The sequence below is a fragment of the Electrophorus electricus genome, assembly GCF_013358815.1.
Source record: "Electrophorus electricus isolate fEleEle1 chromosome 5 unlocalized genomic scaffold, fEleEle1.pri SUPER_5_unloc_4, whole genome shotgun sequence".
NCBI lineage: Eukaryota > Metazoa > Chordata > Actinopteri > Gymnotiformes > Gymnotidae > Electrophorus > Electrophorus electricus.
The window spans coordinates 16,516-42,204 of record NW_023336128.1 but is presented as its reverse complement, the minus strand read 5'-3'; the positions used below and the strand labels follow the sequence as shown (position 1 = coordinate 42,204).

At 43.1% G+C, this 25,689-nt stretch overlaps 1 protein-coding gene across 1 annotated transcript; it reads left to right on the top strand.

Moving 5' to 3' along the window:
• The first annotated feature begins 10,396 nt into the window (after window positions 1-10,396).
• On the top strand, window positions 10,397-25,429 carry LOC113568997 (NLR family CARD domain-containing protein 3-like). Its single transcript, XM_035523440.1, has 7 exons — window positions 10,397-10,645; window positions 13,609-13,663; window positions 14,276-14,480; window positions 15,351-17,154; window positions 19,516-19,686; window positions 23,731-23,901; window positions 25,212-25,429. The coding sequence occupies exons 1-7, from the start codon at window positions 10,533-10,535 to the stop codon at window positions 25,249-25,251; spliced, it is 2,559 nt and encodes an 852-aa protein (XP_035379333.1). The 5' UTR covers window positions 10,397-10,532; the 3' UTR covers window positions 25,252-25,429.
• Window positions 25,430-25,689: the final 260 nt, after the last annotated feature.

Genomic DNA, 25,689 nt, shown 5'->3' with positions numbered 1-25,689 from the left:
TTGTGTGTGTGTGTGTGTGTTGCTTAAGTATAGGTGTCTGTGTTTGTGTGTTGTTTAAGTACAGGTTTGATGTGTATGGTATCTTTATGTTCCTGAAGAACAGGTGTGATGTGTGTGTGTTCCTGAAGGACGTGTGTGTGTGTGTGTGTTCCTGAAGCACAGGTGTCTGTGTGTGTATGTGTGTGTGTGTGTGTGTTCGTGTATGTGTGTGTGGTATGTTTGTGTAGTTGCTAAAGGACAGGTTTGATCTGTGTGTTTGTGTGTGTGTGTGTGTGTGTTCGTGTATGTGTGTGTGGTATGTTTGTGTAGTTGCTGAAGGGCAGGTGTGGTCTATGTGTGTGTGTGTGTGTGTGTGTGTGTGTGTGTGTGTGTGTGTGTGTGTGTGTGTGTGTTTGGTTCGATGGTCTAGCTAAAGGACAGGTGTGTGTGTGTGTGTGTGTGTGTGTGTGGTATGTTTGTGTAGTTGCTGACAGACAGGTGTGATGTGTGTGTGGTATGTTTGTGTTGCTGAAGGACAGGTGTGTGTGTGTGTGGTATGTTTGTGTAGTCTCTGAAAGACAGGTGTGGTGTGTGTGTGTGTGGTTTGTTTGATGGTCTTGCTGAAGGAGAGGTGTGGTGTGTGTGAGTGGTATGATTGTGTAGTTGCTTAAGGAGAGGTGTGATGTGTGTGTGTGTGGGATATTTGTGTTGCTGAAGGACAGGTGTGTGTGTGTGTGTGTGTGTGTGTGTGTGTGTGTGTGTGTGTGTAATTGCTGAAGGACAGGTGTGATATGTGTGTGGTATGTTTGTGTAGTTGCTGAAGGACAGGTGTGATGTGTGTGGTATGTTTGTGTAGTCTCTGAAAGACAGGTGTGGTGTGTGTGTGGTTTGTTTGATGGTCTTGCTGAAGGAGAGGTGTGGTGTGTGTGAGTGGTATGATTGTGTAGTTGCTTAAGGAGAGGTGTGATGTGTGTGTGTGTGGGATATTTGTGTTGCTGAAGGACAGGTGTGTGTGTGTGTGTGTGTGTGTGTGTGTGTGTAATTGCTGAAGGACAGGTGTGATATGTGTGTGGTATGTTTGTGTAGTTGCTGAAGGATGTGTGTGTGTGTCTGTGTGTTTTTGTGTAGTTCCTGACGGACAGGTGTGTGTGTGTGTGTGTTTGTGTGTGTGTGTGTGTGTGTGTGTGTGTGTGAACTTGCTGAAGGACAGGTGTGATGTGTGTGTGGTATGTTTGTGTAGTTGCTGAAGGACAGGTGTGATGTGTGTGTGGTATGTTTGAGTAGTTGCTGAAGGATGTGTATGTGTGTGTCTGTGTGTTTTTGTGTAGTTCCTGACAGACAGGTGTGTGTGTGTGTGTGTATGTGTGTGTGTGTGTTTGTGAGTGGTATGTTTGTGTAGTTGCTGAAGGCCAGGTGTGTTTGTGTGTGTGTGTGTGTGTGTGCTGCTGAAGTACAGGTTTGATGTGTATGGTATCTTTGCATTCCTGAAGGACAGGTGTGATGTGTTTGTGTTCCTGAAGGATGTGTGTGTGTGTGTGTGTGTATGTATGTGTGTGTGTGTGTGTGTGTGTGTGTGTGTGTGTGTGTGTGTGTGTGTGTGTGTGTTGCTAAAGGACAGGTGTGATGTGTGTTATGTTTGTGTAGTTGCTGAAGGACAGGTGTGCTGTGTGTGTGTGTGTGTGTGTGTGTGTGTGTGTGGTATGTTTTTGTAGTTGCTGAAGGAGAGGTGTGATGTGCGTGTGTGTGTGTGTGTGTGTGTGTGGTATGTTTGTATAGTTGCTGAAGGGCAGGTGTGTTTGTGTGTGTGTGTGTGTGTGTGTTGCTTAAGTATAGGTGTCTGTGTTTGTGTGTTGTTTAAGTACAGGTTTGATGTGTATGGTATCTTTATGTTCCTGAAGAACAGGTGTGATGTGTGTGTGTTCCTGAAGGACGTGTGTGTGTGTGTGTGTTCCTGAAGCACAGGTGTCTGTGTGTGTATGTGTGTGTGTGTGTGTGAGTGTGTGGTTGTGTGGTTGCTGAAGGACAGACCTGTTGTGTGTGTGTGTGTGTGTGTGTGTGTTGGTGAAGGACAGGTGTGTTCGTGTATGTGTGTGTGGTATGTTTGTGTAGTTGCTGAAGGGTGTGTGTGTGTGTGTGTGTGGTATGTTTGTGTAGTTGCTAAAGGACAGGTTTGATCTGTGTGTTTGTGTGTGTGTGTGTGTGTGTTCGTGTATGTGTGTGTGGTATGTTTGTGTAGTTGCTGAAGGGCAGGTGTGGTCTATGTGTGTGTGTGTGTGTGTGTGTGTGTGTGTGTGTGTGTGTGTGTGTTTGGTTCGATGGTCTAGCTAAAGGACAGGTGTGTGTGTGTGTGTGTGTGTGTGTGTGTGTGTGTGTGTGTGTGTGTGTGTGTGTGTGTGTGTGTGTAATTGCTGAAGGACAGGCCTGTTGTGTGTGTGTGTGTGTGTGTGTGTGTTGGTGAAGGACAGGTGTGTTCGTGTATGTGTGTGTGGTATGTTTGTGTAGTTGCTGAAGGGTGTGTGTGTGTGTGTGTGGTATGTTTGTGTAGTTGCTAAAGGACAGGTTTGATCTGTGTGTTTGTGTGTGTGTGTGTGTGTTCGTGTATGTGTGTGTGGTATGTTTGTGTAGTTGCTGAAGGGCAGGTGTGGTCTATGTGTGTGTGTGTGTGTGTGTGTGTGTGTGTGTGTGTGTTTGGTTCGATGGTCTAGCTAAAGGACAGGTGTGTGTGTGTGTGTGTGTGTGTGTGTGTGTGTGGTATGTTTGTGTAGTTGCTGACAGACAGGTGTGATGTGTGTGTGGTATGTTTGTGTTGCTGAAGGACAAGTGTGTGTGTGTGTGGTATGTTTGTGTAGTCTCTGAAAGACAGGTGTGGTGTGTGTGTGTGTGGTTTGTTTGATGGTCTTGCTGAAGGAGAGGTGTGGTGTGTGTGAGTGGTATGATTGTGTAGTTGCTTAAGGAGAGGTGTGATGTGTGTGTGTGTGGGATATTTGTGTTGCTGAAGGACAGGTGTGTGTGTGTGTGTGTGTGTGTGTGTGTGTGTGTGTGTGTGTGTGTGTAATTGCTGAAGGACAGGTGTGATATGTGTGTGGTATGTTTGTGTAGTTGCTGAAGGATGTGTGTGTGTGTGTCTGTGTGTTTTTGTGTAGTTCCTGACGGACAGGTGTGTGTGTGTGTATGTGTGTGTGTGTGTGTTTGTGAGTGGTATGTTTGTGTAGTTGCTGAAGGCCAGGTGTGTGTGTGTGTGTGTGTGTGTGTGTGTGTGTGTGTGCTGCTGAAGTACAGGTTTGATGTGTATGGTATCTTTGCATTCCTGAAGGACAGGTGTGATGTGTTTGTGTTCCTGAAGGATGTGTGTGTGTGTGTGTGTGTGTGTGTTGCTAAAGGACAGGTGTGATGTGTGTTATGTTTGTGTAGTTGCTGAAGGACAGGTGTGCTGTGTGTGTGTGTGTGTGTGTGTGTGTGTGTGGTATGTTTTTGTAGTTGCTGAAGGAGAGGTGTGATGTGCGTGTGTGTGTGTGTGTGTGTGTGTGTGTGTGTGTGGTATGTTTGTATAGTTGCTGAAGGGCAGGTGTGTTTGTGTGTGTGTGTGTGTGTTGCTTAAGTATAGGTGTCTGTGTTTGTGTGTTGTTTAATTACAGGTTTGATGTGTATGGTATCTTTATGTTCCTGAAGAACAGGTGTGATGTGTGTGTGTTCCTGAAGGACGTGTGTGTGTGTGTGTGTTCCTGAAGCACAGGTGTCTGTGTGTGTATGTGTGTGTGTGTGTGTGAGTGTGTGGTTGTGTGGTTGCTGAAGGACAGGCCTGTTGTGTGTGTGTGTGTGTGTGTGTGTGTGTGTGTTGGTGAAGGACAGGTGTGTTCGTGTATGTGTGTGTGGTATGTTTGTGTAGTTGCTGAAGGGTGTGTGTGTGTGTGTGTGTGTGTGTGGTATGTTTGTGTAGTTGCTAAAGGACAGGTTTGATCTGTGTGTTTGTGTGTGTGTGTGTGTGTGTTCGTGTATGTGTGTGTGGTATGTTTGTGTAGTTGCTGAAGGGCAGGTGTGGTCTATGTGTGTGTGTGTGTGTGTGTGTGTGTGTGTGTGTGTGTGTGTGTGTGTTTGGTTCGATGGTCTAGCTAAAGGACAGGTGTGTGTGTGTGTGTGTGTGTGTGTGTGGTATGTTTGTGTAGTTGCTGACAGACAGGTGTGATGTGTGTGTGGTATGTTTGTGTTGCTGAAGGACAGGTGTGTGTGTGTGTGGTATGTTTGTGTAGTCTCTGAAAGACAGGTGTGGTGTGTGTGTGTGTGGTTTGTTTGATGGTCTTGCTGAAGGAGAGGTGTGGTGTGTGTGAGTGGTATGATTGTGTAGTTGCTTAAGGAGAGGTGTGATGTGTGTGTGTGTGGGATATTTGTGTTGCTGAAGGACAGGTGTGTGTGTGTGTGTGTGTGTGTGTGTGTGTGTGTGTGTGTGTGTGTGTGTGTGTGTGTGTAATTGCTGAAGGACAGGTGTGATATGTGTGTGGTATGTTTGTGTAGTTGCTGAAGGACAGGTGTGATGTGTGTGGTATGTTTGTGTAGTCTCTGAAAGACAGGTGTGGTGTGTGTGTGGTTTGTTTGATGGTCTTGCTGAAGGAGAGGTGTGGTGTGTGTGAGTGGTATGATTGTGTAGTTGCTTAAGGAGAGGTGTGATGTGTGTGTGTGTGTGTGTGGGATATTTGTGTTGCTGAAGGACAGGTGTGTGTGTGTGTGTGTGTGTGTGTGTGTGTAATTGCTGAAGGACAGGTGTGATATGTGTGTGGTATGTTTGTGTAGTTGCTGAAGGATGTGTGTGTGTGTCTGTGTGTTTTTGTGTAGTTCCTGACGGACAGGTGTGTGTGTGTGTGTGTGTGTGTGTGTGTGTGTGTGAACTTGCTGAAGGACAGGTGTGATGTGTGTGTGGTATGTTTGTGTAGTTGCTGAAGGACAGGTGTGATGTGTGTGTGGTATGTTTGAGTAGTTGCTGAAGGATGTGTATGTGTGTGTCTGTGTGTTTTTGTGTAGTTCCTGACAGACAGGTGTGTGTGTGTGTGTGTATGTGTGTGTGTGTGTTTGTGAGTGGTATGTTTGTGTAGTTGCTGAAGGCCAGGTGTGTTTGTGTGTGTGTGTGTGTGTGTGTGTGCTGCTGAAGTACAGGTTTGATGTGTATGGTATCTTTGCATTCCTGAAGGACAGGTGTGATGTGTTTGTGTTCCTGAAGGATGTGTGTGTGTGTGTGTGTGTATGTATGTGTGTGTGTGTGTGTGTGTGTGTGTGTGTGTGTGTGTGTGTGTGTGTGTGTGTGTTGCTAAAGGACAGGTGTGATGTGTGTTATGTTTGTGTAGTTGCTGAAGGACAGGTGTGCTGTGTGTGTGTGTGTGTGTGTGTGTGTGTGTGGTATGTTTTTGTAGTTGCTGAAGGAGAGGTGTGATGTGCGTGTGTGTGTGTGTGTGTGTGTGTGTGGTATGTTTGTATAGTTGCTGAAGGGCAGGTGTGTTTGTGTGTGTGTGTGTGTGTTGCTTAAGTATAGGTGTCTGTGTTTGTGTGTTGTTTAAGTACAGGTTTGATGTGTATGGTATCTTTATGTTCCTGAAGAACAGGTGTGATGTGTGTGTGTTCCTGAAGGACGTGTGTGTGTGTGTGTGTTCCTGAAGCACAGGTGTCTGTGTGTGTATGTGTGTGTGTGTGTGTGAGTGTGTGGTTGTGTGGTTGCTGAAGGACAGACCTGTTGTGTGTGTGTGTGTGTGTGTGTGTGTGTGTGTTGGTGAAGGACAGGTGTGTTCGTGTATGTGTGTGTGGTATGTTTGTGTAGTTGCTGAAGGGTGTGTGTGTGTGTGTGTGTGGTATGTTTGTGTAGTTGCTAAAGGACAGGTTTGATCTGTGTGTTTGTGTGTGTGTGTGTGTGTGTTCGTGTATGTGTGTGTGGTATGTTTGTGTAGTTGCTGAAGGGCAGGTCTGGTCTATGTGTGTGTGTGTGTGTGTGTGTGTGTGTGTGTGTGTGTGTTTGGTTCGATGGTCTAGCTAAAGGACAGGTGTGTGTGTGTGTGTGTGTGTGTGTGTGTGTGTGTGTGTGTGTGTAATTGCTGAAGGACAGGCCTGTTGTGTGTGTGTGTGTGTGTGTGTGTGTTGGTGAAGGACAGGTGTGTTCGTGTATGTGTGTGTGGTATGTTTGTGTAGTTGCTGAAGGGTGTGTGTGTGTGTGTGTGGTATGTTTGTGTAGTTGCTAAAGGACAGGTTTGATCTGTGTGTTTGTGTGTGTGTGTGTGTGTTCGTGTATGTGTGTGTGGTATGTTTGTGTAGTTGCTGAAGGGCAGGTGTGGTCTATGTGTGTGTGTGTGTGTGTGTGTGTGTGTGTGTGTGTGTGTGTGTGTGTTTGGTTCGATGGTCTAGCTAAAGGACAGGTGTGTGTGTGTGTGTGTGTGTGTGTGTGTGTGGTATGTTTGTGTAGTTGCTGACAGACAGGTGTGATGTGTGTGTGGTATGTTTGTGTTGCTGAAGGACAAGTGTGTGTGTGTGTGGTATGTTTGTGTAGTCTCTGAAAGACAGGTGTGGTGTGTGTGTGTGTGGTTTGTTTGATGGTCTTGCTGAAGGAGAGGTGTGGTGTGTGTGAGTGGTATGATTGTGTAGTTGCTTAAGGAGAGGTGTGATGTGTGTGTGTGTGGGATATTTGTGTTGCTGAAGGACAGGTGTGTGTGTGTGTGTGTGTGTGTGTGTGTGTGTGTAATTGCTGAAGGACAGGTGTGATATGTGTGTGGTATGTTTGTGTAGTTGCTGAAGGATGTGTGTGTGTGTGTCTGTGTGTTTTTGTGTAGTTCCTGACGGACAGGTGTGTGTGTGTGTGTGTGTGTGTGTGTGTGTGTGTGTGTGTGTGTGTGAACTTGCTGAAGGACAGGTGTGATGTGTGTGTGGTATGTTTGTGTAGTTGCTGAAGGACAGGTGTGATGTGTGTGTGGTATGTTTGAGTAGTTGCTGAAGGATGTGTATGTGTGTGTCTGTGTGTTTTTGTGTAGTTCCTGACGGACAGGTGTGTGTGTGTGTATGTGTGTGTGTGTGTGTTTGTGAGTGGTATGTTTGTGTAGTTGCTGAAGGCCAGGTGTGTTTGTGTGTGTGTGTGTGTGTGTGTGTGTGTGTGCTGCTGAAGTACAGGTTTGATGTGTATGGTATCTTTGCATTCCTGAAGGACAGGTGTGATGTGTTTGTGTTCCTGAAGGATGTGTGTGTGTGTGTGTGTGTATGTATGTGTGTGTGTGTGTGTGTGTGTGTGTGTGTGTGTGTGTGTGTGTGTGTGTGTGTTGCTAAAGGACAGGTGTGATGTGTGTTATGTTTGTGTAGTTGCTGAAGGACAGGTGTGCTGTGTGTGTGTGTGTGTGTGTGTGTGTGTGTGTGTGTGGTATGTTTTTGTAGTTGCTGAAGGAGAGGTGTGATGTGCGTGTGTGTGTGTGTGTGTGTGTGTGTGTGTGTGGTATGTTTGTATAGTTGCTGAAGGGCAGGTGTGTTTGTGTGTGTGTGTGTGTGTTGCTTAAGTATAGGTGTCTGTGTTTGTGTGTTGTTTAAGTACAGGTTTGATGTGTATGGTATCTTTATGTTCCTGAAGAACAGGTGTGATGTGTGTGTGTTCCTGAAGGACGTGTGTGTGTGTGTGTTCCTGAAGCACAGGTGTCTGTGTGTGTATGTGTGTGTGTGTGTGAGTGTGTGGTTGTGTGGTTGCTGAAGGACAGGCCTGTTGTCTGTGTGTGTGTGTGTGTGTGTGTGTGTGTGTGTGTGTGTGTGTGTGTGTGTTGGTGAAGGACAGGTGTGTTCGTGTATGTGTGTGTGGTATGTTTGTGTAGTTGCTGAAGGGTGTGTGTGTGTGTGTGTGTGTGTGTGGTATGTTTGTGTAGTTGCTAAAGGACAGGTTTGATCTGTGTGTTTGTGTGTGTGTGTGTGTGTGTGTGTTCGTGTATGTGTGTGTGGTATGTTTGTGTAGTTGCTGAAGGGCAGGTGTGGTCTATGTGTGTGTGTGTGTGTGTGTGTGTGTGTGTGTGTGTGTGTGTGTGTTTGGTTCGATGGTCTAGCTAAAGGACAGGTGTGTGTGTGTGTGTGTGTGTGTGTGTGTGTGGTATGTTTGTGTAGTTGCTGACAGACAGGTGTGATGTGTGTGTGGTATGTTTGTGTTGCTGAAGGACAAGTGTGTGTGTGTGTGGTATGTTTGTGTAGTCTCTGAAAGACAGGTGTGGTGTGTGTGTGTGTGGTTTGTTTGATGGTCTTGCTGAAGGAGAGGTGTGGTGTGTGTGAGTGGTATGATTGTGTAGTTGCTTAAGGAGAGGTGTGATGTGTGTGTGTGTGGGATATTTGTGTTGCTGAAGGACAGGTGTGTGTGTGTGTGTGTGTGTGTGTGTGTGTGTGTGTGTGTGTGTGTGTGTGTGTGTGTGTAATTGCTGAAGGACAGGTGTGATATGTGTGTGGTATGTTTGTGTAGTTGCTGAAGGACAGGTGTGATGTGTGTGGTATGTTTGTGTAGTCTCTGAAAGACAGGTGTGGTGTGTGTGTGGTTTGTTTGATGGTCTTGCTGAAGGAGAGGTGTGGTGTGTGTGAGTGGTATGATTGTGTAGTTGCTTAAGGAGAGGTGTGATGTGTGTGTGTGTGGGATATTTGTGTTGCTGAAGGACAGGTGTGTGTGTGTGTGTGTGTGTGTGTGTGTGTGTGTGTGTAATTGCTGAAGGACAGGTGTGATATGTGTGTGGTATGTTTGTGTAGTTGCTGAAGGACAGGTGTGATGTGTGTGGTATGTTTGTGTAGTCTCTGAAAGACAGGTGTGGTGTGTGTGTGGTTTGTTTGATGGTCTTGCTGAAGGAGAGGTGTGGTGTGTGTGAGTGGTATGATTGTGTAGTTGCTTAAGGAGAGGTGTGATGTGTGTGTGTTGTGTGTGTGTGGGATATTTGTGTTGCTGAAGGACAGGTGTGGTGTGTGTGTGTGTGTGTATGCGTATGTGTGTGTGTGTAATTGCTGAAGGACAGGTGTGATATGTGTGTGGTATGTTTGTGTAGTTGCTGAAGGATGTGTGTGTGTGTCTGTGTGTTTTTGTGTAGTTCCTGACGGACAGGTGTGTGTGTGTGTGTGTGTGTGTGTGTGTGTGTGTGTGTGTGTGTGTGTGTGAACTTGCTGAAGGACAGGTGTGATGTGTGTGTGGTATGTTTGTGTAGTTGCTGAAGGACAGGTGTGATGTGTGTGTGGTATGTTTGAGTAGTTGCTGAAGGATGTGTATGTGTGTGTCTGTGTGTTTTTGTGTAGTTCCTGACGGACAGGTGTGTGTGTGTGTATGTGTGTGTGTGTGTTTGTGAGTGGTATGTTTGTGTAGTTGCTGAAGGCCAGGTGTGTTTGTGTGTGTGTGTGTGTGTGTGTGTGTGTGCTGCTGAAGTACAGGTTTGATGTGTATGGTATCTTTGCATTCCTGAAGGACAGGTGTGATGTGTTTGTGTTCCTGAAGGATGTGTGTGTGTGTGTGTATGTATGTGTGTGTGTGTGTGTGTGTGTGTGTGTGTGTGTGTGTGTGTGTGTGTGTGTGTGTGTGTTGCTAAAGGACAGGTGTGATGTGTGTTATGTTTGTGTAGTTGCTGAAGGACAGGTGTGCTGTGTGTGTGTGTGTGTGTGTGTGTGTGTGGTATGTTTTTGTAGTTGCTGAAGGAGAGGTGTGATGTGCGTGTGTGTGTGTGTGTGTGTGTGTGTGTGGTATGTTTGTATAGTTGCTGAAGGGCAGGTGTGTTTGTGTGTGTGTGTGTGTGTTGCTTAAGTATAGGTGTCTGTGTTTGTGTGTTGTTTAAGTACAGGTTTGATGTGTATGGTATCTTTATGTTCCTGAAGAACAGGTGTGATGTGTGTGTGTTCCTGAAGGACGTGTGTGTGTGTGTTCCTGAAGCACAGGTGTCTGTGTGTGTATGTGTGTGTGTGTGTGAGTGTGTGGTTGTGTGGTTGCTGAAGGACAGGCCTGTTGTCTGTGTGTGTGTGTGTGTGTGTGTGTGTGTGTGTGTGTGTTGGTGAAGGACAGGTGTGTTCGTGTATGTGTGTGTGGTATGTTTGTGTAGTTGCTGAAGGGTGTGTGTGTGTGTGTGTGTGTGTGTGTGTGTGTGTGGTATGTTTGTGTAGTTGCTAAAGGACAGGTTTGATCTGTGTGTTTGTGTGTGTGTGTGTGTGTGTTCGTGTATGTGTGTGTGGTATGTTTGTGTAGTTGCTGAAGGACAGGTGTGATGTGTGTGTGTTCCTGAAGGACATGTGTGTCTGTGTGTTTTTGTGTGTGTTCCTGAAGCACAGGTGTCTGTGTGTGTGTGTGTGTGTGTGTGTGTGTGTGTGTGTGTGTGTGTGGTTGTGGTATGTTTGTGTAGTTCCTGACGGACAAGTGTGTGTGTGTGTGTGTGTGTGTGTGTGTGTGTGTGTGTGTGTGTGTGGTTCATTTGTGTTGCTGAAGGACAGGTGTTTCTAATGAAGTGTACAGTCAGTGCAGGTACCAGGTGGAGTTGATTGGGTAAGAATGTTGTGGGTGTATTTTTGTTCCCTAATGTGATTTATTTTCCCTATTCAATATCATCAGGATGGGGAGTGAGAGAGCAGTAAATCCAGCACCCAGCTGTGTGTCTATGAAGAGTGACTGGTCCATGGAGCCTCCTCCTCTATTCAGCAGTGAACCTGTGACCTCAGTCCTACGGTGAGTGACACATTACACACTCAGATTCTTTCATAAGTGGGGTGGATGTGTTCCTCCCAGTGTGTGAGGGAGTGAAGTTCCCCCAATATTACAACAATAATACCCCAGTAAACAATGTCACCATTCTACAGGTCAAACTAATAAGAGGGGTTCACCACAGGTGTGTTTTAGTTTTAGGAGAAAAGGAGGAAGAAATTCAGCATCATCTACCCACACACACATTCTCCAACTATCTCTTACTTGTAACTGATGGCTCGCAATGCCAGCAAGCTGCCACCAGAGGGAGGCCATGAGCTGGGAGTTAATCAGTGCTCATTAGTCTGATCTCTCACAGATGCCGCACCCCTATATAACTACTTCACTAAGGACTCTATGAAGCCTTGGTGTGTGGGTATTTTTTCAAGTAGAAAGTTCCCAACAAGAGTCTCCTGTCATCTTTCTTCATTCATGTCTGTGTTGTCTTGTTTCTTCTGGGCAGAGTCCCTCTCCATCAGTTGTTTATTAGGAGGAGAAATGTCCTGTAGCAGGAGGTGTCCCTGTGTGTTTGTTGTCTGTCTTAGTTGCTTGTCTTTTGTTCTGTGTTCATTTCCTGCTGTGTTTGGGGAGAGAAACAGAGTGTCCTGAGTCTACCACACACACGTAGTGGTTAGAGCTGCATCACCGCACTAGTGCAGACACTGGTTTGATTCTCGGACCAGACAAGTCACTTTGTTTTTCATCAGAAGTGGCTGAGGGTTTTCTGGCCCTTAAACATCCCTTCACTGCTGAACTCTTTTGTTTGTTTGTATTATTAAACAGTAAAAACACTCACTATGTCTCCACTAAGCACTTCACTCCCATCACTCCTCTTCACTCCTTCACTCCTTCAATCTTTCTTCCCAGTAGTGTAGGGGGTAGAACAGTGTGGTCTTGCTCACCCACTCCTTCAGGTCAAACCCTCTCAGTTGTTGGTTTCCTGTTCAGTTGTGTTTTACCTCTTTTGTCCCCTTCCCTGTTCCACCTCAAATGTGTTTGGGTCCATCTAGGAGGTCCTGCTTACCTGAACAGGTGGGACAGTCCAGTTCTGTGATACTGACACTATAGTAAAGCAATAGTGGTGGTTCTGGTGTCATTAGTTTTAGAAACTGTTACATGCAGGTGGATGAGACGTCAGGATACAATTGCTGAGGACATTTATTAGGTCTCAGGAATCACTGTCATAACAGGAAGAACCACACAGGACACAAACAGACTGGGGTAATAAAGAACCACACAGGACACAGACAGACTGGGGTAATAAAGAACCACACAGGACACAGACAGACTGGGGTAATAGAGAACCACACAGGACACAGACAGACTAGGGTAATAAAGAACCACACAGGACACAGACAGACTGGGGTAATAGAGAACCACACAGGACACAGACCAAATGGGGTAATAGAGAACCACACAGGACACAGAGAGACTGGAGTAATAAAGAACTGCACAGGACACAGACAGACTGGGGTAATAAAGAACCACACAGGACACAGACCAAATGGAGTAATAGAGAACCACACAGGACATAGAGAGACTGGAGTAATAAAGAACTGCACAGGACGCAAACAGACTGGGGTAATAAAGAACCACGCAGGACACAGACAGACTGGGGTAATAAAGAACCACACAGGACACAGACAGACTGGGGTAATAAAGAATCACACAGGACACAGACAGACTGGGATAATAAATACATTACAGAAAGGAGGAAGTTTAGCTAGTATTATCTACCATATCAGTTAACTCTATCCAGGCATGTAACTTTTATTGTGGAGTCTGTGGAAATGGAGACCCCCAGCCAATTGAACACATAACATTTAAAGTATTCATAAATGATCCGCAGCTGATCTCAGACCTGTGTTGGTTTTGTAGCACCACAGCAGGTTCAGTAAGATGAGGAACTGCACCAAACTCAGTCCCACAGCCATACCAACCAGAACCAAGAGAGGAGGAATCACCAACTGATCTCATGGCAACTGAACAAAGCACTTGAATCACAAAATGATTTCTTACATGTTTGATCTATTCTGTCTTTTAAATTGGTTGTTAAGAAACATTTAAATTCACTGTTTTCTGACCCCTGAGACCCAGCTGTGTGGTGACTCTCCTCTCTCTGGGTGTTTACAGTAGTAGACACCCTCATCTGACTTTGAGACAGTACGGATGGTCATTTCTCCTGCAGTCTGGGTCTGGATGAGTGATCCATCTTTATATAAATCAGCTCTGAGGTGTGATGTGATAGTGGGGTGAAGTAAACAGTGTAGAGTCAGAGGATCTCCTTCAGTCACAGGATGGACAAACTTTCCAGAATCACACCACCATCTAGACCAGAGAAAACACTTTACACATCTGTTACAGAGAGAAGGATTCCAGCATGAACACTGAATATTACATATCAGGTTTGGGACACAGAATATAAATGCAATACACCCAATATTTGGAAAGTAGAATAATGTCACACACACACACACACACAGAGAGAAAGAGTAACAGCTTTCTTTATGAACCCTCACCCTGGTTCTTGGTCAGTATCTGATAGTTCTGATAGTGTCCACCATGGACACATCCTGTCAGGACGCTTCACCCCGATTATCCTGCCTGCTGCCCCACAGCTGCTCTGTTACACCACTCTTTCTGTTCTGGTGCCCTCTGTTCTGTGTGGATGGGGTGCATATAATTGTTTATGTTCCAGTGTTCATTTTCTTGTGTTCATTTCCCAGTATCTGGTGAAGCACCATTCACATAAACATTATTCTACATCACCAGAGTGAGGGCCAGGGGCAGCTTCTCTGGTTATTCTGCTCTACTGTCAGTACAGTGTTTGGGTTGAAGCCATGTATCACATCATCATCAACATCATGTACACAACCATGAATTTCACTTGGATTCATGTTTATAAACTGTAGATTATCCATTAAAGTCTTTGTTTTGTTTGTCCACAGTGACCAGAAGAAGCCTGTAAACATTTCTAAAGAAAAGCTGGAGTCAGTATTCAAGGTGTGTAAGTGTGTGTGTGTGTGTGTGTGTGTGTGTGTGTGTGTGAGTGTGTGTGTGTGTGTGTGTGAGTGTGTGTGTGTGTGTGTGTGAGTGTGAGTGTGTGTGTGTGAGTGTGTGTGTGTGTGTGTGTGAGTGTGAGTGTGAGTGTGTGAGTGTGTGTGTGTGTGTATATGTGTGTGTGTGTGTGTGTGTGTGTGTGTGTGTGTGTGTGTGTGTGTGTGTGTGTGTGTGTGTGTGTATATGTGTGTGTGTGTGTGTGTGTGTGTGTGTGTGTGTGTGTGTGTGAGGGGGAAGGGTCTTTATCATTAGAGTGTGTTTAGATCACAGATCATGATGAGACTCTGTGGTTTACTGGTTCATGCTTTACTTTAATGGCTTTTTGTAATTTAACTGATAATGAACGAAACTCAAACTTCACAAACTATTCTAACTTTCTAAAATTAACTAACATTTAAACTTTAAGATAATGTGATGCTTATGTTCTTTTATAAACCATAATGTGCACATGACCACCCAATCCCACTCAGTTCAGTCCTCTCTTCTGTTTAATGGATTATTATGTGTTAAAATCATCTGTATATAACACTAGTTTTACTGATACTGTTTATTCAGGAGCTGGAGGACAAAATCATCTCTCTGGTGAAGAATGAGCTGAAGAGATTTAAGAATCTACTGAGCTCAGATTACCCAGCATGCACTGAGAGACAGGTGGAGGATGAGGAGGATCAGAGCAGTGTCAGAGAGGGGGCGCTGGAGATCACACTGCACGTCCTGAGGAAGATGAACCAGAAAGACCTCGCTAACACACTACTGAGCAGTAAGAGTTCTGGGTCATGACATTATTACATTTAGCAGGTGCTTTTAATGAAGGAAAATAAATACTTACAATTGTGAGTACAATTCAAGCAATTGAGGGTTAATGGTCTTGCTCATGTGCCCAACAGTGGCAACTTTGTAGTGGTGGGGCTTGAACTGACAACCTTCTGATTGTTAGTCCAGTACATTAACTGCTGGACTATGTGTCATGTGTTTGCAGAATGCTGACGTTTTGCGGATACATTGTTATTCTTTAGGGCTGAGATTTAATTTGACCAATGAGATTTGACCACAAATCACTGGCAGATGTAAAAAATTTTTTTTATATGTCCACATACAACCCCCCCCCCCAAAGTATCCAAGTATATGTTCATGAATGACTCATATGAGAGTTTGGATACAATTGCAATCAAGTTTACTCAAGTGGAATAGTTGAAGTGGTCAGACACTATTTAATGTTAAAAGCATCACTTAAAATAAAGTGTCACTTTATTCTTTGGAACTGAGATTGGAACACAGGTCCTATCTCACAGATCACAGGTTGTTTCCCCCCACACTCCTTGTGTGTGTGGTGGAACCTCAGCTGATTTCTAACTACTGACCATTCAGTGCTATTGATAACCAGTAAATATTATCAACAAAATAATGTATAATACAATGTCCATTGAAATCTTGAAATCTAAGGCTGTCAGTCCCTGAATTGACTAAGATTTACCACTGGACGTTTCATGCCCAATCTAGCAGGAATAAACAATCTATTTATAATAATCTGTTTATCTCTTTTCCTGTAACTCCTGTAATGAGTCTTTTATGAATGAATCTGAATCTAAAAGAGATTAGCATGTGTTCTGTTGTCTTCCTCTTTTATCAGAACTGGCCCCTGGTTGCCACAGAAAGCTCAAATCCAAACTGAGGGAAAAATGTCAGAGGATTCATGAAGGAATCTCACAGCAGGGAACCACAACACTTCTGAATGAGATCTACACTGAGCTCTACATCACAGAGGGAGGGAGTGGAGAGGTCAGTAATGAGCATGAGGTGAGACAGATTGAGACAGCATCCAGGAGACCAGCAACACAGGAGATACCCATCAAATGCAGTGACATCTTTAGACCCTTACCAGGACAAGACAAAGCCATCAGAACTGTGCTGACTAAAGGAGTGGCTGGAATTGGCAAAACGGTCTCTGTGCAGAAGTTCATACTGGACTGGTCTGAAGGAAATGTAAATCAGGATGTTCTCTTAATATTCCCACTTCCTTTTAGGGAGCTGAATTTGCTGAAGGAAAAAAAGTTCAGTCTGGTGGAGCTTCTTCATTGCTTTTTCCCAGAAACATGTGAATTAAAACCTAAACATTATACCAGCTACAAAATTCTGTTCATCTTTGATGGTCTGGATGAGTGTAGACTTCCTCTAGATTTCCAGAACAATGAGAGATTGTGGGATGTAACAGAGTCGACCTCAGTGGATGTGCTGCTGACAAACCTCATCAAGGGGAATCTGCTTCCCTCTGCTCTCCTCTGGATAACCTCTCGACCAGCAGCAGCCAATCAGATCCCTCCTGAGTGTGTTGACCAGGTAACAGAGGTAAGAGGGTTCAGTGAACCACAGAAAGAGGAATATTTCAGGAAGAGAATCAGTGATCAGGGCCTGGCCAATAGAATCATCACACACATGAAGTCGTCAAAAAGCCTCTACATCATGTGCCACATTCCAGTCTTCTGTTGGATTGCAGCCACTGTTTTAGCGAGAATGTTGGGTGAAGCAGAGAGTGGAGAGATCCCCAACACTCTGACTCAGATGTTCACACACTTCCTGATCTTTCAGCTCAGACACAAGGATCAAAAGTATGGACAAAGTATGAAAGGACAAAAACGTCCCACTTACCCACGTTACATGAGAGAACATGTTTTGGCACTGGGAAAACTGGCTTTCCAACAGCTAGAAAAAGGCAACCTGATCTTCTATGAGGAAGACCTGAGAAACAGTGGCATAGATGTCAGAGAAATGACAGTGTATTCAGGAATGTGCACTCAGATTTTCAGAGAGGAGTTTGAGCTACAGCTGGGGAAGGTGTTCAGCTTTGTACATCTGAGTGTTCAGGAGTTTCTGGCTGCTTTATATGTGTTTATTTCCTTCATCTCCACCAACACCAATGTGCTACAACAGAAACACCCTGGATATTTCAGTATTTTCAAAACCCCAATGTCTGTCTTCCTCAACAGTGCAGTGGACAAGGCCTTAACGAGTCAAAATGGACACCTGGACCTTTTCCTTCGCTTCCTTCTGGGTCTCTCACTGGAGTCCAATCAGACTCTCTTACGAGGCCTACTGACACAGACAGGAAGCAGCTCTCACAGCAAAGAGGAAACAGTCAAGTACATCAAGGACAAGATCAGTGACAGTCCCTCTACAGAGAAATCCATCAATCTGTTCCACTGTCTGAATGAACTGAATGATCATTCTCTAGTGCAGGAAGTCCAAACATACCTGAGCAGAGGAGGTAACAGTAGTCTCCATGGAGCCAGACTGTCTCCTGCTCAGTGGTCAGCTCTGGTGTTTGTGTTGCTGAACTCTGAAGAGGAGCTGGATGAGTTTGACCTGAGGAAATATGACCCATCAGAGGAATGTCTACTGAGACTGCTGCCAATGGTCAAAGCATCCAGAAAAGCCATGTGAGTATTTTCATTTAGAGATGAACAGTGGGTGTAGCAGGCAGTGGATGTTCTTGACTCAGAAGGTCTTCTGTGAAAAATGAAAAGGAGAGTGAGATAGAACATTAGAGAGAGAGCAGGATAGAGAGAGCCTACATTAAAGCACATGTAGGTGATTGAAAGCTCCAACACCAGGTGCTTAAGTTAAACCATAAAGTTGTGGAACATTGGAATGTAGTAACACTGTCCAGTGATTCATTAGTCTAAATGTATTAATGATGGTGAAATGATATTTGATGTCATGGGTAGTTGTGTGTCTGTGTGTTCAGAATGGTCCTACATTTATAACAGTGGCCAACAGTGTTTATAGTTCACACTCTTAGTGAAACAGACAGAAAATGTGCTGCGGTGTAACATACAGAAGTGTTCAAGTATGAACTATCAGTGTGTACACACGTACACACACACACCACACCACACAGTGTAACATACAAAAGGGTTTAAATATGAACTATCAGTTCAGCTTTTTGACCAACATTACAGTTCAACCACTACTGACCAATACAGAGAAAAATGTATAAGGATGAGCATGACCAGTGTGTACACACGTGTACACATGTGCACACACACACACACACACACACACACACACACATACATACATACATACATACATACATACATACATGTATATATTTCACACTGATGGCAGTTTTCAAACTTTATCATGGGTTTTCTTTAGAGCCGATGATGGTGATTGGGCACATTAGAAAGGTGTAGGTGTTAATATGACTACATGCAGTGAGTCTCCCAGAAGCTAATGCTGTTACTACTGTCACTCACCTAAAACTGTAGCAGGCTACTACTGTTTCTCACATACAGTGGGACCAATATCTCAGACCACTAGTGAAAATGATTGTTTTGCATTTCTCTCAAGTTTAATACAATGCTTTTCTTTACAAATCATATAATCAGCATAAATTGTCTGATCAGTTTAAAGTTTTTTCTTGAATTTCAGAAAGTTTTAGTATTTGGCTCTACTCCAATGCATGTAAGCACAGTTGTGAAACTGACCGTATCAGTTCTTTTGTACAAAAAGTTAGTTGTCCTTGAGTCCTCACACAAGCAATGTAGAAGAGAGTCAAAGTTCTGATCCAATTGAAACATGTGAACCATCCTCCTCTCCCCAGTATTTTAGGGCACACATACAGTCCATGAAGGACAAACTCCAGGGACACATTTCATGTCAACAGCAGACATGAGATAGTTGCCTCACACACTTAACTGACTGATGGGTTCTGCCTCACACACACTTAACTGACTGATGGGTTCTGCCTCACACACACTTAACTGACTGATGGGACTGCCTCACACACACTTAACTGACTGATGGGGTCTGCATCACACACACCTGACTGACTGATGGGGTCTGCCTCACACACACCTGACTGACTGATGGGGTCTGCCTCACACACACCTGACTGACTGATGGGGTCTGCCTCTCACACACCTGACTGAATGACTGACTGGGGTCTGCTTCACACACACCTGACTGACTGACTTGGGTCTGCCTCACACACACCTGACTGACTGATGGGGTCCGTGACTCAGCTATTAAGCCTCCAGGATTCTCGGTGCACCACAAAGACAGAACTCAGGACCTCACTGGGAAAAGCAAAGGCAGAGGAGAATGTTTCATGATCAGTGACTCATAGTGTGAGCAAAGGAATGTAAACACTAATAAAAGATTCTGCTCTCTGAATTCTGTTATTCCTACATAATCACTACTGCAGTGTTCATCCCACCATCATTACTACTGCAGTGTTCATACACTAATATTCACTACTGCAATGTTCATTCCTCCATAATCAATACTACAGTGTTCATTACTCCATAATCACTAATGCAGTGTTTATTCCTCCATAATCACTACTGCAGTGTTTGTTCCTCCATACTCACTACTCTGCATGTCTTCCAACAATATTTTCTGTTTCTATATTAGTGTATTTGTATTTGTGAAACATTGAATGAGATCTATGTTGTTCTGTTTCCTGTTATGGTGTTAGGGGTGGGATATTTTGATATTTGGACTCTGATTATGGTAACTGCCATTCACTGATTTATGAACCAACCATCCATTATTTGGTCACCTGTCTTAGGTTGCTAATGAATGTTATTTGTCATGTCTTTGTCCATTTTGTCTTTGATGAAGACACAGTAGTGTTGAAATGTTGCTGTGTTTGTCAAATTATAAGGCTGAAAATGTATCAGTGTGTCCCAGACCTTTCAAGCTCTTCTTTACATTTTTATTAGCAGTTCGGATCTTTTAATTCATCATCCTCTGACTGAACTACATTATTTACTGTATTTACTCTTTTACAGACTATCTGGCTGTGGTCTCACGGAAGAGTCTTGCAAATCTCTCACATCAGTTCTACAAACAGAAAACTCACTGAGAGAGCTGGAGATGAATAATAATGACCTGCAGAATTCAGGAGTGGAGCAGCTCTGTGCTGGACTGAAGAGTTCACACTGTAAACTGGAGATTCTCAGGTGAGTTTCTGTGACTATTTTTGAATGTAAATAAAGAGCCATTTAAAAAGGTCAGTGTCAACTCCCTTATAGTACAGTATTAAACAAACATTGCCAGACAAGGCAATGCAAGGAAATGTACACTTTCATATTATGTTATAAAGTTCTCTTCTCTAAATATTTGTAAATCTAGTTTTCTGTTGAAACCTCAGTACATTTCATTAAATGACCACACTGTGGAGACAAAGAGTTACATTTGTGATGCATGAGCACATTTTCAAGTCTAGAAGAGAAATATAACATTGTAAAGAGGAGACACAGATGAGTCCTTGTCCACACGTACAGGTGTATTTATTACAATGCTGCTTCAACTAGGCGCTTTTGCATTTTGTCTACAAGCTGCATTTATGGTCACCTGAGAGCAGAAATTTTGCAAAATGTCTTACAGGATGAATATATTCAGAAACTCCCAACAACAGCGTGGTAAAATGAAGTGTTCTAATGTAAGATTTTCACTGAGTGATTTTATCTAGTTTATGTATGAAAACAATGTAAACATCAGTCATTCTAATCTCTCTGCAAATACAAGCCCTTAAAATCTTAATTAAAACATTTAAAGCTGAACCATTGAGGTTCTGGACACATTACAGGACACTTTTACAATCACACGATTCCCTTGCGTTTATGGGTGGGAGACCCTGTTCTCATTATGATCTACACGGTGTGTTCAACACATGTTGAGATGAGCTGAACTGACCGCCGGGCTGGAGGAAAGAACTCAACAAGTTAATATTCATTCAATAGACCTGAAAGGTTTATTGGTTATTCCTTAAGATAAACCTGTGATCTCCCTCCACGGGTGTTTTTATGAAACATGTAGCTGGCTAATATTAGTAACCTTAAGCTTGCCAAGTTACAGTATATTGTTGGTTACTACACCTAGATACCTCACGCTAGCGTCATATTAGCCTGACTTAGGAGTGAATGTTGGCTGCTAATTTTTTCATCAAGCCAGAGACATCAAACTAAAATAGAACAATGATGGTAGATGACGTGGAGTCAGCAGAGGGAGAAACTGAGCAGACAGCTGACAGTAAACTCAGGACATCTGAACACAGTAGTGAAGAACAATGTTCAGCACTGGACGAGTGAACCTGTGGACTTAATTACAAGAGAGAAAGAAAGACACACAAGACACAGTAATCAGTAATCAGGAGATTAGGAGGAGAGAAGGAGTGAAGTGCGTGAGTGCGCGTGTGTGCGTGTGTGTGTGTGTGTGTGTGTGTGCGCTGGGTGCCTGATGTACTGTAACAAAGCTAATGAGGCTAATGTTAGCTTCCTTAAATCTAAGGAAATTGCTAGAATATAAAATACTCCTGCTTGTTTGTTTTCAGTTAGTATAGAGAGACAGAAAGCAACCAGGATGAAGAGAAAGAGTAATGCTATTGCCATGGCAACCTTCTTTAGTAAGAAGACAGCAGGAGAGAGAAAAGACAGAAGAACTTGATGGTGAAAGTGTCCAGGAGGAGGACATGGAAGAGAGTGAACACAGCAGACAGAGACAGAAGAGCCAGCTGTGTCCACTCTCACTGTAGCCCCACAGCTCTGCTGTAGTGTCAGCTGTGTCCACTCTCACTGTAGCCCCACAGCTCTGCTGTAGTGTCAGCTGTGTCCGCTCTCACTGTAGCCCCACAGCTCTGCTGTAGTGTCAGCTGTGTCCGCTCTCACTGTAGCCCCACAGCTCTGTTGACTTTAGTTGTTTTTTTGTGTTAATGTAAATGGTTGATTTTAGTGAATAAATTAGTTGTATGAAGTAACGAGTGTGTGTGTGTGTGTGTGTGTGTGTGTGTGTGTGTGTGTGTGTGTGTGTGTGTGTGTGTGTGTGTGTGTGGTGTTTTGTAATTACATCAGAACTTTAGATCAGACATTTCTGCACCCATAATTCATCATTTGATACTACATAATTCAGATACACTGAGAATTATAACCACACATAGAAATATAATCACACGTAGAATTATAATCACATGCAGAATTATAACCAAATGTAGCAATATAACTACATGTAGAAATATAACCATTTGTAAAATTATAACTAAATGTAGAATTATAACTACAAGTAGAATTTTTGGAATCTTGAAATACAACCTTTTTCGAGGGGATGAATCAAAGAATGGAAGATACTTGTAAGTGATATAAAATATTAAGTGCTGGAAAAGAAATGAAACCTTTCTCAGGTAATAATATTTATGTTTATGTAACCCACACCCTTGATATATTGGTGATGATTCATTCAAATTGTAATCTTATGGGTTAATTAATGATACCCTGACTGACCTCATGTGAATATCATAATCTGGTAAGGAATTAAACAGTATGTAGTTTATTACACACTATAATAGTGGTTTTACCACTGTATTAACTTGTGTACCCTGAAATTCCTTTGTGCTGTGAAGCCATTTTAATGTGTCACCACAAGATGTTCACTGGTCCCATCTGTCCCCCCAATAAATATGTTCTGCAGGCCTCAACTGGACATTTGGTGCTAAAATTATTTGCCAGCCAGTAAACCAGAGCTCACACTGTTTAGATCAGGACAAATATAACTACTTTTATACACAGTAAACCAGACCTCACACTGGTTAGTTCAGGACCAATATGACTACTGTTTATACACAGTAAACCAGACCTCACATTGTTTAGTTCAGGACCAATATAACTACTTGTTTGAAATCTTATTTATTATACAGATTGACACAAGTATGTTTCATTTACTGTTTATAATGCTTCACCTCAACTGAAACTTGTGTGTGTGTGTGTGTGTGTGTGTGTGTGAGAGAGAGAGAGAGTTACAGAACTATTATCTGTTTTTGTGTATGTGTGTGTCAGAGAGGGAGAGAGAGACAGAACTATTGTGTGTGTGTGTGTGTGAGAGAGAGAGAGAGAGTTACAGAACTATTATCTGTGAGTGTGTGTGTGTGTGAGAAATAGAGAGAGAGAGAGAGACAGAATATTTCTGTCTGTTAGAGAGAAAGAACTATTATCTGTGTGTGTGAGAGAGAAGCAGAACTGACTGACTGATGGGGTCTGCCTCACACACACCTGACTGACTGATGGGGTCTGCCTCACACACACCTGACTGACTGACTGGGGTCTGCCTCACACACACTTTACTGACTGATGGGGTCTGCCTCACACACACCTGACTAACTGATGGGGTCTGCCTCACACACACCTGACTGACTGATGGGGTCCCTGACTCAGCTATTAAGCCTCCAGGATTCTTGGTGCACCACACAGACAGAACTCAGGACCTCACTGGGAAAAGCAAAGGCAGAGGAGAATGTTTCATGATCAGTGACTCAAAGTGTGAGCACAGGAATGTAAACACTAGTAAAAGATTATGCTGTCTGCATTCTGTCCATTCCTCCATAATCACTAATTCAGTGTTCATCCCACCATCATTACAACTGCAGCGTTCATAGACTAATATTCACTACTGCAATGTTCATTCCTCCATAATCTCTACTGCGGTGTTTATTCCTCCATTATCACTACTGCAGTGTTTATTCTTCCATAATCAATACTGAAGTGTTTATTCCTCCAATATCACTACTGCAGTGTTTATTCCTCCATAATCACTACTCTGCATGTCTTCCAACAATATTTTCTGTTTGTATATTAATGTGTTTGTATTTGTGAAACATTGAATGAGATCTATGTTGTTCTGTTTCCTGTTATGGTGTTAGGGGTGGGATATTTTGATATTTGGACTCTGATAATGGTAACTGCCATTCACTGACTTATGAACCAACCATCCATTATTTGGTCACCTGTCTTAGGTTGCTAATGAATGTTATTTGTCATGTCTTTGTCCATTTTGTCTTTGATGAAGACACGGTACTGTTGAAATGTTGCTGTGTTTGTCAAATTAAAAGGCTGAAAATGTATCAGTGTGTTCCAGACCTTTCGAGCTCTTCTTTACATTTTTATTAGCAGTTCAGATCTTTTAATTCATCATCCTCTGACTGAACTACATGATTTACTGTATTTACTCTTTTACAGACTATCTGGCTGTGGTCTCAATGAAGAGTCTTGCAAATCTCTCACATCAGTTCTACAAACAGAAAACTCACTGAGAGAGCTGGAGATGAATAATAATGACCTGCAGAATTCAGGAGTGGAGCAGCTCTGTGCTGGACTGAAGAGTTCACACTGTAAACTGGAGATTCTCAGGTGAGTTTCTGTGACTATTTTTGAATGTAAATAAAGAGGCATTTTAAAAAGGTCAGTGTCAGCTCCCTTATAGTACAGTATTAAACAAACATTGTCAGGCAAGGCAATGCAAGGAAATATACACTTTAATATTACATTATAAAGTTCTCTTCTTTAAATATTTCTAAATATAGTTTTCTGTTGAAACCTTAGTACATTTCATTAAATGACCACACTGTGGAGACAAAGAGTTACATTTGTGATGCATGAGCAGATTTTCAAGTCTAGAAGAGAAATATAACATTGTAAAGAGAAGACCCAGATGAGTCCTTGTCCACATGTACAGGTGTATTTATTACAATGCTGCTTCAACTAGGCGCTTTGGCATTTTCTCCACAAGCTGCATTTTTGGTCACCTGAGAGCAGAAATTTTGCGAAATGTATTACAGGATGAATAGATTCAGAAACTCCAAACAACAGTGTGGTAAAATGAAGTGTTCTAATGTAAGATTTTCACATTACAGGACACTTTTACAAGCACATATGATTCCCTTGTGTTTTTGGGTGGGGGACCCTGTTCTCATTATGATTTACACCATGTGTTCAACAAATGCTGAGATGAGCTGAACTGACAGCCGTGCTGGAGGAAAGAACGCGACAATTTAATATTCATTCAATAGAACTGAAAAGTTTATTGGTTATTACTTAAGATAAACCTATGATCTCTCTCCACAGGTGTTTTTATGAAACATGTAGCTGGCTAATATTAGTAACCTTAAGCTTGCCAAGTTACAGTATATTGTTGGTTACTACACCTAGATACCTCACACTAATGTCATATTAGCTTGACTTAGGAGTGAATGTTGGCTGCTAATTTTTCATCAAGCCAGAGACATCAAACAAAAATAGAACAGTGATGGTAGAAGACGTCAAGTCAACAGAGAGAGAAACTGAGCAGACAGCTGACAGTAAACTCAGGACATCTGAACACAGTAGTGAGGAACAATGTTCAGCACTGGACGAGTGAACCTGTGGACTTAATTACAAGAGAGAAAGAAAGAGACAAACAAGACACAGTAATCAGTAATCAGGAGATTAGGAGGAGAGAAGGAGTGAAGTGTGTGAGTGTGTGTGCGTGTGTGTGTGTGTCACACTGGGTGCCTGATGTACTGTAATAAAGCTAATGACGCTAATGTTAGCTTCTGTAAATCTAAGGAACTGGCTAGAATATAAAATACTCCTGCTTGTTCGTTTACAGTTAGTATAGAGAGACAGAAAACAACCAGGATGAAGAGAAAGAGTAATGCTATTGACATGGCAACCTTCTTTAGTAAGAAGACAGCAGAAGAGAGAAAAGACAGAAGAGCTTGATGGTGAAAGCCTCCGGGATTCTCGGTGCACCACAGAGACAGAACTCAGGACCTCACTGGGAAAAGCAACGGCAGAGGAGAATGTTTCATGATCAGTGACTCATAGTGTGAGCACAGGAATGTAAACACTAGTAAAAGATTATGCTGTCTGTATTCTGTCCAATCAATACTGCGTTGTTTATCCCTCCATAATCACTACTGCAGTGTTCATTCCTCCATAATCACTACTGCAGTGTTTATTCCTCCATAATCACTACTGCGGTGTTTATTCTTCCATAATCAATACTGCAGTGTTTATTCCTCCATAATCACTACTCTGCATGTCTTCCAACAATATTTTCTGTTTGTATATTAGTGTGTTTGTATTTGTGAAACATTGAATGAGATCTATGTTGTTCTGTTTCCTGTTATGGTGTTAGGGGTGGGATATTTTGATATT